The 18063-nt window shown below is 34.1% G+C and overlaps 1 protein-coding gene across 7 annotated transcripts in view; it reads left to right on the top strand.

Annotated features, from left to right (window-relative positions):
* The window catches only part of ATP8B4 (ATPase phospholipid transporting 8B4 (putative)), a 318510-nt gene extending 300741 nt beyond the window's left edge, over positions 1-17769 (top strand). For all 7 annotated transcript variants that reach the window (XM_074294471.1, XM_074294469.1, XM_074294470.1 and 4 more), the window contains 3 exons: positions 9612-9750; positions 12872-13002; positions 15747-17769. In XM_074294471.1, coding sequence (XP_074150572.1) covers positions 9612-9750; positions 12872-13002; positions 15747-16028 — 552 coding nt within the window. In that variant the 3' untranslated portion in view covers positions 16029-17769. The remainder of the gene's footprint in view (positions 1-9611; positions 9751-12871; positions 13003-15746) is intronic.
* Positions 17770-18063: the final 294 nt, after the last annotated feature.

Raw genomic sequence — 18063 nt, 5'->3', positions numbered from 1 at the left:
AAACTAGATGTTGAAAAGAATTATACTGGAAGAAGAGGAAAGGAGAAGTAAAATGGGATAAATCACATCACATGAAGAGGTAAATCAAGACCTATTACAATTGAGGAAAAGGAGGGAGGGAGATGAGCATTATTAGATACTTAATGTCATTGGATTTGGCTCAAAGAGGGTATATAACATATATTTAGTTTGATATAGAAACTTGTCTCACCCTATAGGGAATTAGGAGGGGAAAAGAAAGGGGGAGGCTAATAGAAGGGAAGGCAGAAGTAGAAGGGGAAAGAGATTTTAAAATGGGGAAGAGGTTGAAAAAAGGAGGGAAAATCAAGGGAGATTGTATCAGAAGCAAAACACTATGAGGAGGGAAAGGGGGAAAGTATAGTGAAATGTATAACTTGGGGGAAATAGTATGGCAGAAAATACAGAATTAATAAGTTAAATTGTTAATATGAATGGGACTAATACTCTTACAAAATGGAAGTGGATAACAGATTGGATTAAAAAACCAGAATCCTACAATATGTTGTTTACAATAAACACATTTGAAGTAGAGAAATACATACAGAGTAAAGGTAAAAAGCTAGGAGGAGAATCTATTATGCTTTGCCTGAAGCAAAGCAGGGGTAGCAATCCTAATCTCAGATCAAGGAAAAGCAAAAATAGATCAAATTTAAAAAGATAAAAAAAAAAAAAAAGATTGCTAAAGGGTATCATAGATAATGAAGTAAAATAAATGCTAAATTGATTTTATTATTATTAATTATTTTTATTTATTATTGTATTGTTTATTATATTTATTATTACTTATTATTAATGTTAAATTATATATGCATCAAGTGGTATAGCATACAAATTCTTATTAAGAAGAGAGAAATTAAGAGAGTTTCAAGAAGAAATAGAGAGCTTAACTAACTGTATTAGTGGGGATCCCTCTATAAGAACTAAATAAATTGAACCATAAAATAAATAAGAAAAAAGTTAAGGAAGTAAATAGAATTTTAGAAAAGTTAGGTATGATAAACCTTTGGAGAAAATTGAATGGAGACAAAAAGTAATATACTTTTTTTTGGTGGTAGATGGGACCTATACAAAAATTGATCATGTTATTAGAGCATAAATACCTCAAAATCAAAGGCAGAAATAGTAAATGCATCCTTTTCAGATCATGATACAATACAAATTACATGTAATAAAGGGCCAGGGGAAAACACATCAAAAATTAATTGGAAACTAAATAATCTAATCCTAAAGAATGAGTGGGTGACACAACAAATCATAGAAACAATTAATCATTTCATCCAAGAAAATGCCAACAATGAGACAACATACCAAAATTTATGGGATGCAGCCAAAGCAGTTTTTAGAGAAAATTTTATACCTCTAGATGCTTACATAAATAAAATAGATAAAGAGAAGATCATTGAATTGGGCATGCAATTTTAAAAGTTAGAAAAAACAAAAACAAATTAAAACTCCCCAAATTAAATACCAAATTTGAAATTTTGAAATAAAAAGAAAAATTGATAAAATTGAAAGTAAATTATTGGACAAAACTAAGAGTTCATTATATGAAAAACCAACAAAATAAACAAACATATGATTTAATTTTATTAGAAAAGAGGAAAGAAAAATCTAAATATCAGTATCGAAAATGAAAAGCATAAACTTACCATCAATGAAGAGGAAATTAAAGCAATAATTAGGATCTATTTTGCCCAACAGTATGCCAATACATTTGATAATCTAAGTGAAATGGATAAACTTCCTCCCCTTGATGGCAGGCAGTCTTATACATGTTAAATATTTTATAGTATATCCTAGATACAATATATGTGTGCAGAACCATACAATTCTCTGGTTGCACAAGAAGAATTGGATTCAGAAGGTAAAAATAACCTGGGAAGAAAAACAAAAAATGCAAGTAGTCCACATTAATTTCCCAGTGTTCCTTCTCTGGGTGTAACTGATTCTGTCCATCATTGATCAATTGGAACTGAATTAGATCTTCTCTTTGTGGAAGATATCCACTTTCATCAGAATACAGCCTCATACAGTATTGTTGTTGAAGTGTATAATGATCTCCTGGTTCTGCTCATTTCACTCAGTGTCAGTTCATGTAAGTATTTCCAAGCCTCTCTGTATTCATCCTGCTGGTCATTTCTTACAGAACAATAATATTCCTTAACATTCATATACTACAATTTACCCAACTATTCTCCAATTGATGGGCATCCATTCATTTTCCAGTTTCTAGCCACTACAAAAAGGGCTGCCACAAACATTTTGGCACATACAGGTCCCTTTCCCTTCTTTAGTATTTCTTTGGGAAATAAGCCCAGTGGTAGCATTACTGGTTCAAAGGGTATGCACAGTTTGATGACTTTTTGGGCATAATTCCAGATTGTTCTCCAGAATGGTTGGATTTGTTCACAACTCCATCAACAATGCATCAGTGTCTCAGTTTTCCCGCATCCCCTCCAACATTCATCATTATTTTTTCCTGTCATCTTAAGTCAATATGACAGGTGTGTAGTGGTATCTCAGAGTTGTCTTCATTTTCATTTCTCTGATCAATAATGATTTGGAACACCCTTACATATGAGTAGAAATAGTTTCATCTGAAAATTGTCTGTTCATATCCTTTGACCATTTATCAATTAGAGAATGGCTTGATTTCTTATAAATTAGAGTCAATTCTCTCTATATTTTGGAAATAAAGGCCTCATTTCTAAAATACAAAGAGAATTGATTTAAATTTATAAGAATCAAAGCCATTCTCCAATTGATAAATGGTCAAAGGATATGAACAGACAATTTTCAGAGGAAGAAATTGAAACTATTTCTAATCATATGGAAGGGTGCTCCAAATCACTTTTGATCAGAGAAATGCAAATGAAGAAAACTCTGAGATACCACTACACACCTCTCAGATTGGCTAAAATGACAGGAAAAGACAAAGATGAATATGGGAGGGGATGGGGGAAAACTGGGACACTAAGAATTGTAAACTGATCCAACCAAGCTGAACAATTTGTAACTATGCCCAAAGGCCTATCAAATTGTGCATACCCTTTGATCCAGTCATCTTTCTACTGGATTTGTGTCCCTAAGAGATCATAAAAAGAAAAAAAGGACCATATGTGCAAAAATGTTTGTTGTAGTCCTTTTTGTAGTGGCAAGGAACTGGAAATTAACTGGATACCCATCAGTTGAGGCATCAGTTGACTGAATAAGTTATGCTATATGAATTCAGTGGAATGTGATTCTTTAAGAAATGATCAGCAGGCTGATTTCAGGAAGGCCTGAAGAGACTTACATAAACTGTTGCTAAGTGAAGTGAGTAGAACCAAGAGAACATTAGACACTGCAACAAGATTATGTGATGATTAACTGTGACAGACCTGGTTCTTTTCAACAGTAAAGTGATTCAGGTCAATTTCAATAGGCTTGTGATGGAAAGAGCCATCTGCATTCAGAAAGAGATCTATGGAGATTGAATGTGGATCACAACATAGTATTTTCACCTTTTTTGTTGTTGTTTGCTTACTTTTTTTCTTCCTCATTTTTTCCCTTTTTGGCAGCATGATAAATATGGAAATATGCTTAGAAGAATTGCATGTTTAACTTTTATTGGATTACTTCCTGTCTAAGGGAGAGGGAGGAAAAAAATTGGAAAACAAGGTTTTGCAAGGATAAATGTAAAATTATCTTTCCATGTATTTTGAAAATAAGAAGCTATTATTAGAGATTTTAAAAACCTTCAATAGCATCAGTATAAGTTACTTATAATTTATATCATACTTAATGAAACTTATGACATAATGTATCACAGCATATCTTCTAAAAACCATTGGTAGATAGACATGAATCTTTTGTGTGGTTTACAAAACATTGACCATTCTTGCTTCTAAAACTTGAAACATATTTTTCATCATCTTGATCATTTTTCATCAATACCTAATTTTCATTGAAGTCATTGAATATGAAAGAATAGATTGACTTAATTTGAAGATTTTATTGAAATCTCAATTTTCTATCTCCCCATTTTTTTGAAAAAAAGTTGTTGGTGACAAGCTATAGTTAACTTCATGGAGTTTCTTTTGCAGATGCTCATTGTCAATTCTGTAAGGCAAAATGACCAAACATCTTATAAGACAGTTTCTTGGATTCTTTAGATATCTTAAAAAGCCAATTCTACATACATATTTATTGTTCCTCCAATGAGAACCTCTTTTCAGTTCTTCTTTTAACTTGAGTAGTCAGGCCAGTGGTTTAAGAAAATCACCCTGTCTGTCATGTGGATGATGGATTGGCATTCAGAGAGACTTGAGGCAGAGTCCACTTAGAAAGTTTAGTTCAGGAAGGAGGAGGTGTTGGCTCTGTGAGTGGAGAGAAAGGTAGATATATGAAAGATGTTGAGAAATAAATCATAAGCTTTGGCAACTGAGTAGATATGCATAGTGAATGAGAATAAAAAAGGGGGTTGACATTGCTTTTACAATCTTAGGTGACTAGAGTAATGTCATGCTTTATAGTTTTGGGAGCATTCATAAGTAGGGTAATTAAAGGGAAAATAATAATGAGTTCTATTTTTGAAATGTTGAGTTCAATTTATCTAGGGGACATTCACTTGAGATGGATGTATAGATCAGGAAGTCATTTGCATACAATTACAATTAAACCCATTAGAGCTGATGAGATTACTTATTGAAAAGTGAAGGGATTAAGATGCAGTTTTGGAGGACATCAATAGTTAGCAGATAATAATGTAGAAGAAGATTCAGCAACAGAGCCTGAGAAGGAACTGTCTGACTGTAGGAAGAAAATTAAAGTAGAAAAGTGTTAAAAAAAAAAAATCCAATGATAAGAGAGTATCCAGGAGGAAGGAATGGTTGACAGTATTTGATAAAGGGCAGGTTAAGAAAGATGAGAAATGAGAAAAGAATTATTATAATAGATTTGTTATTGACAAGCAAGAAATGATGAAATGTAAACTTGCATGTATAGAGTTTACTTTTCCATCAAATAAAATGTATAATAAAGTTAATCTGGAAGTCATTAAGTGATAGTTGTGATTGGTTTTTATGATTAGATACAATTAGTTTTGCTGAGAAATATGTATTTTTCTTTTATAGCCCCATTTAGAAGATACCACACACCTTCTAGTTCTAGTTTCTCCAGCAATTGTTCAATTCCTTTTTTTTTTTCCTTTTTTGTTTCTTTTCTGTAAAACTTACCCCAAAGTGAGAAATATATTAGTCTTCTCTTACTGTTCTCTCAATATGTTTTCTTGTAACTCAGATTTTGGTTTGTGAATTTCGATGCTAAGGCATCGGAACATATAAATTTATTATTTACATTGGTTTGTTGTCTATACTTTCTTTCAGCAAAATGTAATTTGTTTATCTCTTTATTTTTGAACATTTTCACTCTATTGAATAGCATGATTGAAACTTTTAAAAATTCACTTGATTTGTGGTAGTTCCCTCCCATCCCACACCCTATTCCTTCAGTTCTATTTTTTGGATGTCTTTTTTTTTTTTTTTTTTTTTTTTTTTAATGTTTCTTGTAAGCAACATATTTTAAGATTTTGTTTTCTTATCCAATCTGTTATTTTTTTTTTATTTTATTGGATTATTTAATTTATTCATATTCAAAGTTTTGAGAGCTGGGTTTATATTTTCCTTTATTTGTTTCTTTTTATATAAGAAAACTGAAGCCTAGAGAAGTTAAATGTCACAGAGTGGATTGGTAGTTGGTACTAGAACACAAGTTTCTTTACTTCTAGCCAGATGTTCTTTTCACTATCATAAAATACTTTTTTGTTGTTGTTGTTCCTCTTCTACTTTTCCCTCTTTACCTTTCCCCCCCCAATGGTTCTTCCCATTTCTTATCTATTTTCTTTTGTTTTCCTCTTTTGACTGTCTCTCCTTGATCCCCTTTTTTGTATTCCCCTTTTTTTCCCTTTAACTCTACCTCCCTTTCTTTTTCTTAGGTTGTCTTTCATCCTGTTTTTTTTTTTTTTTAATGTCCCTTCAATCTATTTTCTTTCCTCCCTGTTTCTTCCTCCTACCACACTGTCTTTCTTTTCTTCTCCTCAACCAAATATATTCTTCAGTATTTATCTTTTTTAAGGTCATCCTATTCCCACTGGCCCTTTTCCCCTAAATTTTGATTCTCCTCTTATTTATTTTAGAGTTTTCCTTTTTTCCTTTAAGGTTTTGATTATTAATTCCTTTTTTTTACTCCTACTTTTATTTACTTTTAAATAATTCTTCCTTTCTTTTCTTGTTCTTAGCTAGTCAAACAGATTCTCTTCTTATTTTCTCACCTTCAACTAAAGCTAGTCATTATTTTTTAAAATTTCGTTTCCTATGCCCCTTTCCAAAAAGAATTTCTCTCTATCTCTTTATTATTCATCCTCTTTTTCTGTCTATTCTAAACCTTCTTTCTCTGATTTATGGCCACTATAATCATCTAGTGTCTAAGCTCATTATTCTTCATTTAATGAATATTTCCAATGTATCCCCATTCTAAGCTCTCTAAAGTTTTTTCACTTGGTATGCCATTTTCCATGTTCAAAAATTCTGGGCAGCTACTTCTATTATTTCCTGTAATATAAAAGCTGAGAATTTTGTTTTGTACTGTTCTTCTGAGAGACCTTTGGTCCTTACCTTGTTTCTACACATCCCTCTTTGAGATTTATATGTTTTGTTTGTCTCCTAGGTTGCCTTTCCCTTCAGTATTTGCATATCAATCCTTTATATATTCTCTCTCCCTTTCTCTGAAAATTCTCTTTTGAACTACTCAGGAACAGTGTGCTATAGTTCCATGTTCTTTTCACATTTCTTAAGGCCGTCTGTCTCAATAAATGTTGGATAGATTTCCTTTGTTTTTGCAGTATTTATTCATAGAATTAATTTACTAGATCTGGATGCCATATTTTCTTCTGTTGTTAAAGTTTCTCTGTTGATTTATCTGCTTATATTCAAGGTCTTTGAGTTTTCTTTTTGAGATCTTTGGTAATTTCAGATTTTTTTGATTCTTTGACTTCTGATAGTAGTTCCCTTGGGTGCTGAATTTCTAAACTTTTCAGCCTTCCATGCTAAACAATTTATGGTTCACCAGCCTAAGTTTTTGCACCAATTGACTTTTGGTGGATAGAGCTTTCCCCCTCAGGATTTAGTGAATACCAAATAGTCCCCTTCCTCCAACACATGATACTGTCCTGGTTTCTTACCTCTCTTTCTATATTCATTGGTCTAACAACAGCAATTCAGAGTTTTACAACTATGATGCTACAGAGTTGTCTGGCTATACTGACTGTCCTGCATTGTTCAAGTACACTGGAACAAGAATCTACACAGCACTTGGATAAGGGAGTGAAAATCAGAGTTTGAGAATGATTTTATTGTAAACCTGTATTGGGTCCTTGTATTTGCTAATAGAGCCTCACTGCTGGTAGTATAGGAGATGAGGGAGGACTGCTGAATGAGCTCAGTATCATTGACCTTCAGTTCAGTTCAGTTTTAAATCTTTTAGATTCGGGGGGGCCCTAGACTATGGAGACAGTTGAAGTTGCTTTATTTTTGATCCATAATTTCTGTTTTGAAAATGCTTAAAAGGTCATAGAGATCATAGAAATGTCTAGTTCACTATTATGTTGCTTACATGATTTGGAAGTCTCTGGGAATTTACATTCTGATGGGGAAGACAGCTATATAAAAGAAAATTGAAAAAAGGAAAGATTGGAATGAAAGTAAGCAGAGCCAGTGCATTATTTTGAAAGACAGAAATTCAAGAACAAGGCTAGGAGGAGAATGAAGGCATACCCCTCCACAAAAAAAAGAAGATCCAAGATGAATTCACCAATGGAAGAAGGCAGAACAGGATTTTGTGAAGGGATCTTCCATGGTAAATGGGCTTCAAGGATGTCAGGCTGCTCCAGGGAGCTGAATTCATGTCCTGCACAATAAAAATAATTAGCATAATAGAAAAAAATTGTACTCTCTGATAACTAGACACTGAAGGAAATTCCTAGAAGAGCCAGTAGTTGAGGGGCCATAATTTAGAAACAAGTTCAGGAGAAGAATGATGAAGAATTAATATTGGAGAAGTTAAATGACTTTCTGAGGGAGACATAGAGAATAAGATTAAGAAAATCTGATTCCATTGTGCTTTCTATTATACTAACCTGCCCCCCTGAAAATAAAACATAAATTATCTTGATTTTTAGCATTTTGCCCTGGCTTATAATCATCTATGAGGATAATTAGAAGGTGGTTCTGCATTTCTCAGTCAAGACACTATCTTCTGATACCACTCTTTCACTGGGAAGATAAGACTATGTATCTCAGTAGTATCCTTTTTTCTAATGTCATTCATTGATTTTGAGTTTGCATTAATATTTTTACTTGTTGTGAGCTCAGTTTGACTTTCAAATTTCATCCTTAGGAAGACTAAGATGTCTTTCTGAATGAATTTCTCTGTCATCTTGGTTGTCCTGAAAATATTTTCTTTTTCATGTTATAGAACACAACAGACTGTCATGTGCTTTTGCAACTATAAAAGCTTAACATTTTTTTGGCTTCAGTCAAAATCTGCTGTATTTAGTGTATGGGATAATAATTCTCAGGAATTCTGTGAGTAAGCTCAATTTGACAGCAGCATTAATGTCCTTTCCTCACTGTCTAAGCCTGACTTGTCATGGCTGGTAACAACCCAGTTGAAATTTCAGTGGTCTATAATTGCAGTTATAAATCTTGCCTGCCTATAGTGCTAATACCAGAGGCCAAGCTCAGGCTGTCTGTAATTTTAGTTTAAAAAAAAAAAAAACAACTCAAATCTGTAAAAAATTTTCTGTATGTAGTTTAGGTTGTACAAATGGAAAGATGATGAGTTTTATTTATTTAGGCTATGTTGTTGCAAGAAGACTGGGGTTTTAAAGATAATTATTTTCAAAATTATTCATTCATATAATGATCAAGCATAAGAGAGACATGGTGGTGTGGTAGTAAGAATGCTAATCTTCCCCACTGAATTTGAAGTCCTAGGATCTGAATTCAAGTCTCAGCTTTGCTTTGTATTACCTTTGTGATGTTAGACAAATAACTTGACCCTTCTGGGCTTAGTGTTCTTATCTGTAACCTGAGTGGGTTGAATTAATTAATGTTAAAAATTGCACACCTAATTCTCTGATCCTAAGAACCTAAGATGGCAATAGGTCATATGGAGTAATACAAAGACCTTACTCTTAAAGAGATGTCTCACAGTGAAACACCTTGGAGACAGATTGGGGTATCATCTTTCAGATGAAAACCCATTTTCCTTTCTGACCACATAATCATTTTTAAGTTTGCATTAGTATTTTCATTTGTGTCCTGTGGGCCATATTTGGTTATATTAGTTAAGAAATCTGACCATTTGGAAACCATATACTTTGTATAGGTTAAATGTCATGCATGTACTTTTTACCTAGCAAATATATTAAACGCAATTATGGCAAAATTTTTCTCCATTTTGTCTCAGTGGAAAGCTAGGAAAATGTTATTCAGCAAAATGATAATCTCTGAAATCTAAATCTTCTCTTCTATATCTGATTTTATTTGCAGATAGCCCTAGATACAAGTTATTGGACAGTTATTAATCATGTTTTCATCTGGGGCAGCATTGCTGTGTACTTCTCCATTCTCTTTACAATGCACAGTGATGGCATCTTTGATATATTTCCAAATCAGTTTCCATTTGTAGGTAAGTCAGTAAGTCAACTTTCTTTCCCATTCATGCATATGCAGTGTCTGGTGTAATATCACTTGACTTATGATTTAATGTGTATGATGTGATTAGGTAGAGCCTCTCATGGTTCTTGGTTTTGTTTTTTAATGTGTGGTTTGTTTTGATTTACTATTTTAAAGTAACATTGTTATTTTTCAATGATTTCTCCCAACTATCCAAACACACCATCCTTTGTATCAGAGAGATACAGGTAAACAAAACAAATAGCCCTGTTTGAAAGTATATTCTGCATTCCATACACTTTTAACCTACCAAATCTCTGTCAAGAAGCAAGAGGTCTACTTAATATTATTTCTCTGGGGTTAAATTTGATCACTTCATTAATCAGTTTTGAAATGTTTAAAATTTTTTGTTCAAAAGCATTAACTTAAGAAACACAAAGAAAGGAGAATTATATATAAAATTACCACTGTTATTCAGTTTCTTTTTTCAAGTATATATTCAATTTGATACAATGATAACAATAAAACTCCCTGCTTATTTGTAGATCACATAATTATGGAAAGAGTTCTGGACTTGGATTTAAATGATCAGGGTTCAAATCTTAGCTCTGACATTATGATCCTCAGACATTTGACTATAGATCTGACACTAAGTCTGAATGATAGTAAATACTCAATAAATACTTAATGGTATAATTATTTGATTCTCAGGAAAGTCATTTCTCAGAGCCTCAGTTTCATTATAAGTAAAAGGGAGATCATACTTTTAATGTATAGTCAACATTCACAGGATTGTGAGGAAAGTGCCTTGTAAACCCTCAATGACTAAATAGAAATGGTGTCCTTAATATTATTAATACATTCTAATGGCAGCTATCATGCTGCTAGGTATATATCAGTAAGACAAAGAAAAAAGCAGAGGTTTATTATATGCCAAAATATTCATAATAACCTTGGAGAAATTGGAAGAACAATGGCTGCTTATCAATGGGAAAATGGTGGGGGAAAAACAATCCATGGTATATGAATGTAATTAAATATTATTATTATTCAATAAGAAATGACTAATATGAGAAATTCAGACAAATGTGGGAAGATATAAGCTGATGTATAAGCTGATGAATAGCAAAATAAGTTGAAATGAGAGAACAATATATACAATTACTATATGTAAATGAAAAGATAACCAAATGAAGCTGAGCTCTGAGTAATAGAAAAACCTCTTCCTGAAAAAGAGACAAAGAAACATTCCTTCTCCACAGAATATCATATATATTATACACACTCAGAATATTATATATATTTTTAATTGTGGTTTCTGAACTAGGTATTTTTACTTAATTGATTTTCTTTGTCACAAAGGAAGGCTCGATCTCGAAGAGGGTAGAAGATGACCATGATATAAAGACAAAAAACATTAATGTAACATAAACTACTTGTCTTAAAAGATAATTCAGTTATCAGACATAAAGAAGCAGTCATTTAACTACAAGAATGAACTGAATACATTGTTTAGTTATTCTTCAGATGTGTAGTGTTTTTTTTTTTTTACCTCACTCTATTCATGTGTGTGTGTATGTGCATATATATGGAAATCTTTAAATTATACCATTGATATTTTATGTAATGTTAATACTTTTATTATTTACCAAAGTATTCCAGCTGTGCAGACATGTTGGTTATAAACAAGAATAAGATATTAGAAAAGTAAAGCTTTAAAACTATTTTTCTGAAAAGTTGTTGGATTATTTTTTGTTGTTATTGTTGCCAGTTATGAAAGTTCAGTGAATTGGCCAGAAATCCCAGAGCCCAAAGAGAGCATGATAACGTGCATAATGGGGCTGGAATGACTGGATGTGAGAATGTAGTTTGTGTTGAGGCTCCCTTTCCAGCTACAGAGCACATGCCATTCCAGGAATTAATTACTGAGCCCCAATGAGACTTTTCAAAAGTTAGATCAACATTGGTTGTTTTTTTTTTTTTTTTTTTTTTTAATTCTTCTTAGTAGCCAACAGCAAGCAGGAGTGTGGTTTTCAAGTGAATCTTGTTTTTTTCCAGGCATGCCTGAGGGCACTAAGCATCAAGGACCTCAGAGAGACATTTAATTTCTTGAGTCAAGTTTGTTTATGCCCACATCTGAAGACAGCTGGAGCCAGCTGCAATTTGGTAGACTGATTCTGCCTCCCAAAGCCTGCAGAGGCAGACATACCTGTCACTAGCCAAGCCTCCATAGCTAAAGCTTATTCAAATGGTCTTGTCACCTTGGGAATTTGAAGAGAGCTGGACAATACCTATCATCATCCTAAATCCCTAGAAAACCATTAGGAATGTGTTTGTATGATCTAAGTAGAAGGAGCACCTGCCCCTAAAGCTTAATAATATCTCAAGATAAAAATCCATCATTACTTAATGGAGATATCTTAAATGAGAGTATATATTTATTTTACAACTGTTTGAAGGAATACTACCTTCCCAAACCTTCTGGGAAGGGAATGACTTAACTCCATGATGCCTTGTAGCTTACAACAGCAATCAACAAACATCAGAGAAGGCTAGGAATCTTTTTTTGAGCCAAGTCTTCTAGACTTGTTAGTAGGGAGTAGAAGATATAGACCCCACAGTAAATAAGAATAAACTTTTCTATGAATCTAGTCAAAAATCAAAACAGTTGTTTGGGATTATGTCTACATCTGCCATGTACATTTTTAATTCTGGAAAGAAGAGTTTTGATTATGAGGTTTGTTACATAGCATTAATTATAGTATTTTAATAATAGTAAATGTACATATATGGAAAGTAGTTTGCAATTGGTAGAAGTTTTCAGACAAGGTTACTTCAAAGCCAAACCCTGGACCAAAGTATGCCCAACCTAACTTTGAATAATCATCACAATTTTTGCTGGGCAAATTCCCATGATGTCAGTCACTAGCCAGAATTACTAGGGGTAGTCAACCATGAATAAAAACATGTACCTTATTCCACAAGCCACAAAACAATATCCGGTTGACCTCTGGTATAGTCCCTGGTTAAGCTAACCTGAGAAGGAAGTGATTTATAATTAGAGATGGAATCTAGTCTTCAGTTAATGTTTTTTATTTTAACTAACCAATATATTTAATTTTCTTTACCAATAGGAAATGCACGTCATTCTTTAACACAGAAAAACATTTGGTTGGTCATTCTTTTGACAACTGTGGTTTCAGTTATGCCTGTGATAACTTTCAGATTTTTGAAAGTGGTTTTATATCCAACTCTGAGTGATCAGGTAAGTTTTGATTGTGGATATTTGTTTTATTGGTATAGCTAGGTTGCACAGTGAAAAGAGTGCTAAGTTTGGTGCCAGGAAGACAAATTCAAAGTTCAAATCTGATCTCAATCCCTTTCTGTGACCTGAGGCAGGCAATTTACCTCTATTTGCCTCAGTTTCCTCATCTGCAAAATGGTCTGGAGAAGAAAATGACAAACTATTTCAGTATCTATACCAAGAAAACTTCAAATGGGGTCACAAAGAGTTGGACACAACTGAAATGACTTAATAATGGCACATGTTTAGTAAGTAGGTTCTTGATCTGTTTTCATCCTTTCCTTCCTTCAAGATCAAGCTGAGGTATAATTTGTTCCATGAAGCCTTAGAGGCTCCCTCCCTCTCCCCCTAACTCCAGTCTGCAAGTCCTTAAATATTTCTTACTTTTCTATTTGGATGTCTTGTATGCTTTTTACCTATGATCATAAATATTAATTATTTTCATATTTGTACTTTCTGAGAGGCAGTATGACATAATGAATACAAGGCTCCCCTCAGAGGAATGAGTTCAAATCTTGTCTCTGACAAATCCTGACTATGACCTTGGACAAGTCACTTAACTTCCCATTGTTCTGGATAACTCTCTAAGACTCTCCAGGTGCCAGACTATGTTTTTTTTTTTTTTTTTTTTTTTTTTTTCTCTCCAGTAACAAACCCTTTTATTTTGTATGAAGGAAAACTTTTTTGTTGTTGTTGTTGTTTTCTGAGACAATTGGGGTTAAGTGACTTGCCCAGAGTCACATAGCTAGGAAGTGTTAAGTGTTTGAAGCCAAATTGGAACTCAGGTCCTCCTGACTTCAGGGCTGGTGCTCTATGCACTGTACCATCTAGCTGGAAATTCCTCAGTGGATCTTCTTGTACTAAAGAAAAAAGCAGAACTACTCAAGTTCTATCCTGACTGTATTTTTGACCCTAGCCCCTACTAGATTGTTAACTCCTCACAGGCAGGGATATCTAATTTCATTTTTGAATAATGTCTGATTTTGAGGGATGTCTGATTTCATTTTTGCATCTCTAGCATCAGCCATAGCAGTTCACATTTGTTGTTGTTCGGTTGTTTCAGTCATGTTTGACTCTTCATAACCCCATTTGGGATTTTCTTAGCAAAGATACTGGAGTAGTTTACCATTTCCTTTACTGCTCATTTTGCAGATGAGAAACTGAGACAGACAAGGTTAAGTGACTTGCCTAGGGTCACACAGCTAGTAAATATCTGAGGGTGTATTTGAACTCAGGAAGAATTCATACCCAGACTTTGTCCACTCTGCCACCCACCTGTCCCACATTTCACATAAGAGATGCTAAATAAATATATGTTGAATTGAGGACTAGTATTAACGTACATGATCTGAAGAGAAAGTTGAAAGAAAGAAAATAACCCTGAATATTGAAAATGGCAATGGAGCAGCAAATAAGATAGGTACCATCAAGAGAATGTATTTATCTAAGAGAAAATAGTTCTAGATACATGAAAATGGCAGTTTAATTGAAGGTCAAGAAGAAAGAGGAAATGGAGCTAATGAGGAAACTTAAAACTGTAGAAGACCTGGCAGGTTGAATAGAGGGAGATGAATCAGAGAATCCTGAAGTTATAAAGTATCTTTAAGATTATGAAGATCAGTACCTGATGCAAGAAATGCTTCAATCACAGTTTGAATCAAATTCATTACTTATCCTGTTTGACCACTTCTAGCAATGGGAAGTTTATTACTTAATGAAACGTGGTATATCCTTTATCACAGTATCACTATCATCCTACTGTCCTTGGGTTTTCCAGATGGAAATTACTACTTTCAAAAGAATTCCTGGAGGCTTGTTGTCATTTCTTCTTGACACACTGGGCTGAGTTTTATTATGTAAGGTAAAATGATGGATGACCTGAAGAAATGAGAGATGAAGTTCATGTCTTCTTAAATTTGGAGTCAGGTCATGATTTGCTGTTTGAAGGCTTTCCCTTGACGTGAAAATCAGACTCCAAAAGATCAGCTGAATCAGAGGAAAATGGGCACAAGACCCAAGCCTCTGATCTTTGCCTTCATGGTTTTACAATGAAATGAGGGGGATGTTGAACATCCACCTAAATGATGCCAAAATTCTCCAGAGTTTATAAAAGAAAATGAGAAAAAGTCTGCCTTCTTACATTGGCAGGTCACAGGCTAGCATATTCTGAGTTTCCATCATTGCTCTAAAGTTGTCCCCAGTCTAGGTACCAAGCACACAGGGAAACTCAGGTGCATAGGTCATCAAGACCCTCAAGAAGGGATGGAAGAGAAAAATGTTGTAGTCAGAGTCAGGTGTGGGACTTGCATTTAGGGTAGGAATACACACACATATATACATCTGTATACACATACATGTATGTGTGTATATATTTAAACATTTCATAAAGCAGACAGTACACCTTAGCTACAGAGTTCTTGCCAAAAATGTGTTCCTATTTATTGAAGATAGCTACATAGGGGTAGGGCAAAAAATTCAGCTGCTTTTTGGGAAGCCTCTAAAATCATACTGTTTTCTTAGAAACCTTTAGCCATATTGATCAAAATTCATCAGTGGAGTATTTCTATTAAGTTGCTATTAACCTGAGCAATTAGAAGATGAAGGTAGACTTTTGTTCTACAAAGGGAAAACATACATGCAACATCTTTCTTTGACAGTAATAATTTAAGCATATCTGACTCATTTTGTGTCTTTTTTCTTCTTAGGTACGCCAGTTGCAGAGGGCTCAAGACAAGGCAAGACCCCTAAGGGGTCACAAGCGCCAACCTCGGAGGACCAGCTCACGAAGATCTGGATATGCATTTGCTCACCAAGAGGGCTATGGAGAACTTATCACATCTGGAAAAAATATGAGAGTGAAAAATCTACACCCGACATCAGGGTTGGGAAAGACGATGTATAATAGCACTAGCTGGATTGAAAATTTATGTAAGAAAACCACAGACACAGTGAACAGCTTTAGCCTGGATAGAACAGTGAAACTCTGAGTCAAGATGAATTTGAACTAAATAGTTTATCTTTTAAAACTTCAGCCTGGGCTGAAAGTTGACTGGCCTCCAGGGGTTGGGATTGGGGAATGGTGGTGGGGCAGATTGCCTCATCTCATTTTGGTCAGATGTCTGCTTTAGTACCAGTGCCAGAAGGGGCATGTTTCTCTGGAAAACATGGGCCAGATGGGGACAGTATGCTTCTCTTTATTCAGTGGAAGAAACACTAGCAATGTAACACACACACACACACACACACACACACACACACACACAATATCATTTCAGATAACAGTTGCTCATTTTAGAAGATAAGATGATAAATTGATTTTGTATGCAGATTAATCAGGCTTTCAGGAAGATGGAAACACTCTAGATTCACAACATAGTTAAAGTCATTTAAAAGGAAATAAGCACATATATGCAAAACCAGTCACTTCCAGTATACAGCTTTCATTGTCCAAATCTGTACAAATCTCAAATAGGATGCTAGTATGTCACTCTCATTTTTTTTTACCTGTTAATTTGGGACTATTAGCCATTCATGTCAGAATACCACCAATACAAAGAATACTAATGTCATCCACTCTACTGACTATGCACTACCACGGAAAACACAGACTGGTCCTAAATCTGTATAGACTAGCCATTTGTCTATAAGGTTGTCAAACTGAATCAATTTAGGGAAGTGTCCAAGAACTATTGAACTAGATTCCTTGGGGCAGCTAGATGGCATTGTGGATAGAGTAATAGTTCTAGAACCAGAAGACTCCTCTTTGAGTTTAAATCTGGCCTCATTCACTTATAGCTGGGTGAGCTTGAGCAAGTCATTTAATCCTGCTTGCCTCAATTTCTTTTTCTGTAAAATGAACTGGAGAAGGAAAAAACAAATCACTCTAATATCTTTGCCAAGAAAACCTCAAATGGGGTCATAGTCAGACATGACTAAAAATGACTGAACTCTGAACGAATATATATTCTAAGTTCTTTTTACTAGCATCTGCAACAACTGTAACTTTATTAAATCATCAAAAAAGCATTAGGTATCTTTCCAAGTCATTACACTTTCATATTGTAAAGACAATTTTTTACATACTATTTCTCCAAACATTTTCAGCAATCTTAGACTTAAAGATTGGAATCCATTTTACCATATGGTTTCTGAAATGTCCATTAGATACTCATTTTTGATCACTCAAGGGAATTGTGAGGTTGTTTTTTTTTTTTTTTTTTAATGCTTTTAGAACTTTGCCAACTTTATCCTTTAGTACTGTGATTTCATCAATGGGATTACTTTTCCCACTAATTCAAATCATCGTTCCTTCATAACTTGTAAACCTAGAATTGGAGGGAACATCTAAGACTGTGTAGTCTACTCTCTCATTTCTAGGAGAGAAACTGAGGCATAGGAAGACTGACTTCGCTAAAGTGATATGGATAGAGGTAAGGTTTGCATCCAGATCTTCTGAGTTCAGAGTCATTGCTCTTTCCACTGCAATTTTTATTGTAGTTGCTCAGAGTTGTGATGTTTGCAATCCAATTATATCTTCTTTGGGGATGGTTCTTAACTGAGAAGTGTCTACCTGTAAACAAGAATGCCTAGATCTGCCAGAAGTGGATTGTGGATGATATCTTTTATCCCTAGCTTTACCATGCCAGTATTAAGGTGGAACTGTTCTTTTCTTTTGTAGTGTTTTTGAAAGATTTAAAAACATTAAGTAAAAGTTTGATATGTTTGGTCTTTGGTCTCTTCTTTATTGGGAAGGAAACTGGGGACACTTTGTTACTTTAATAGAGGTTTAAAAATGATTTTTGTTGGGGTTCTTTGATATTTTTTTCTCACAAGTGCCTTGGGGGTTTCATATAATTCTCATGGTCAGATTCAAGAATAAAATGAACTCTTTGGGCTTTTATATGTGTGAGATGGAGAAGGTCAGGAAGAGTCCAATCTTGTTAAGTTAGGGTAAAGGTAAGACTGTTTATAAACTGATACTGTCAGTTTGGGAGTGTGAGAGAAAAACACATGATCAGTTTA

This window comes from Sminthopsis crassicaudata, chromosome 2 (genome assembly GCF_048593235.1).
Source record: "Sminthopsis crassicaudata isolate SCR6 chromosome 2, ASM4859323v1, whole genome shotgun sequence".
In the NCBI taxonomy this organism is placed as follows: Eukaryota; Metazoa; Chordata; class Mammalia; order Dasyuromorphia; family Dasyuridae; genus Sminthopsis; species Sminthopsis crassicaudata.
Note: the sequence above shows the minus strand (reverse complement) of the source record. Positions and strands in the feature narration are given on the sequence as shown.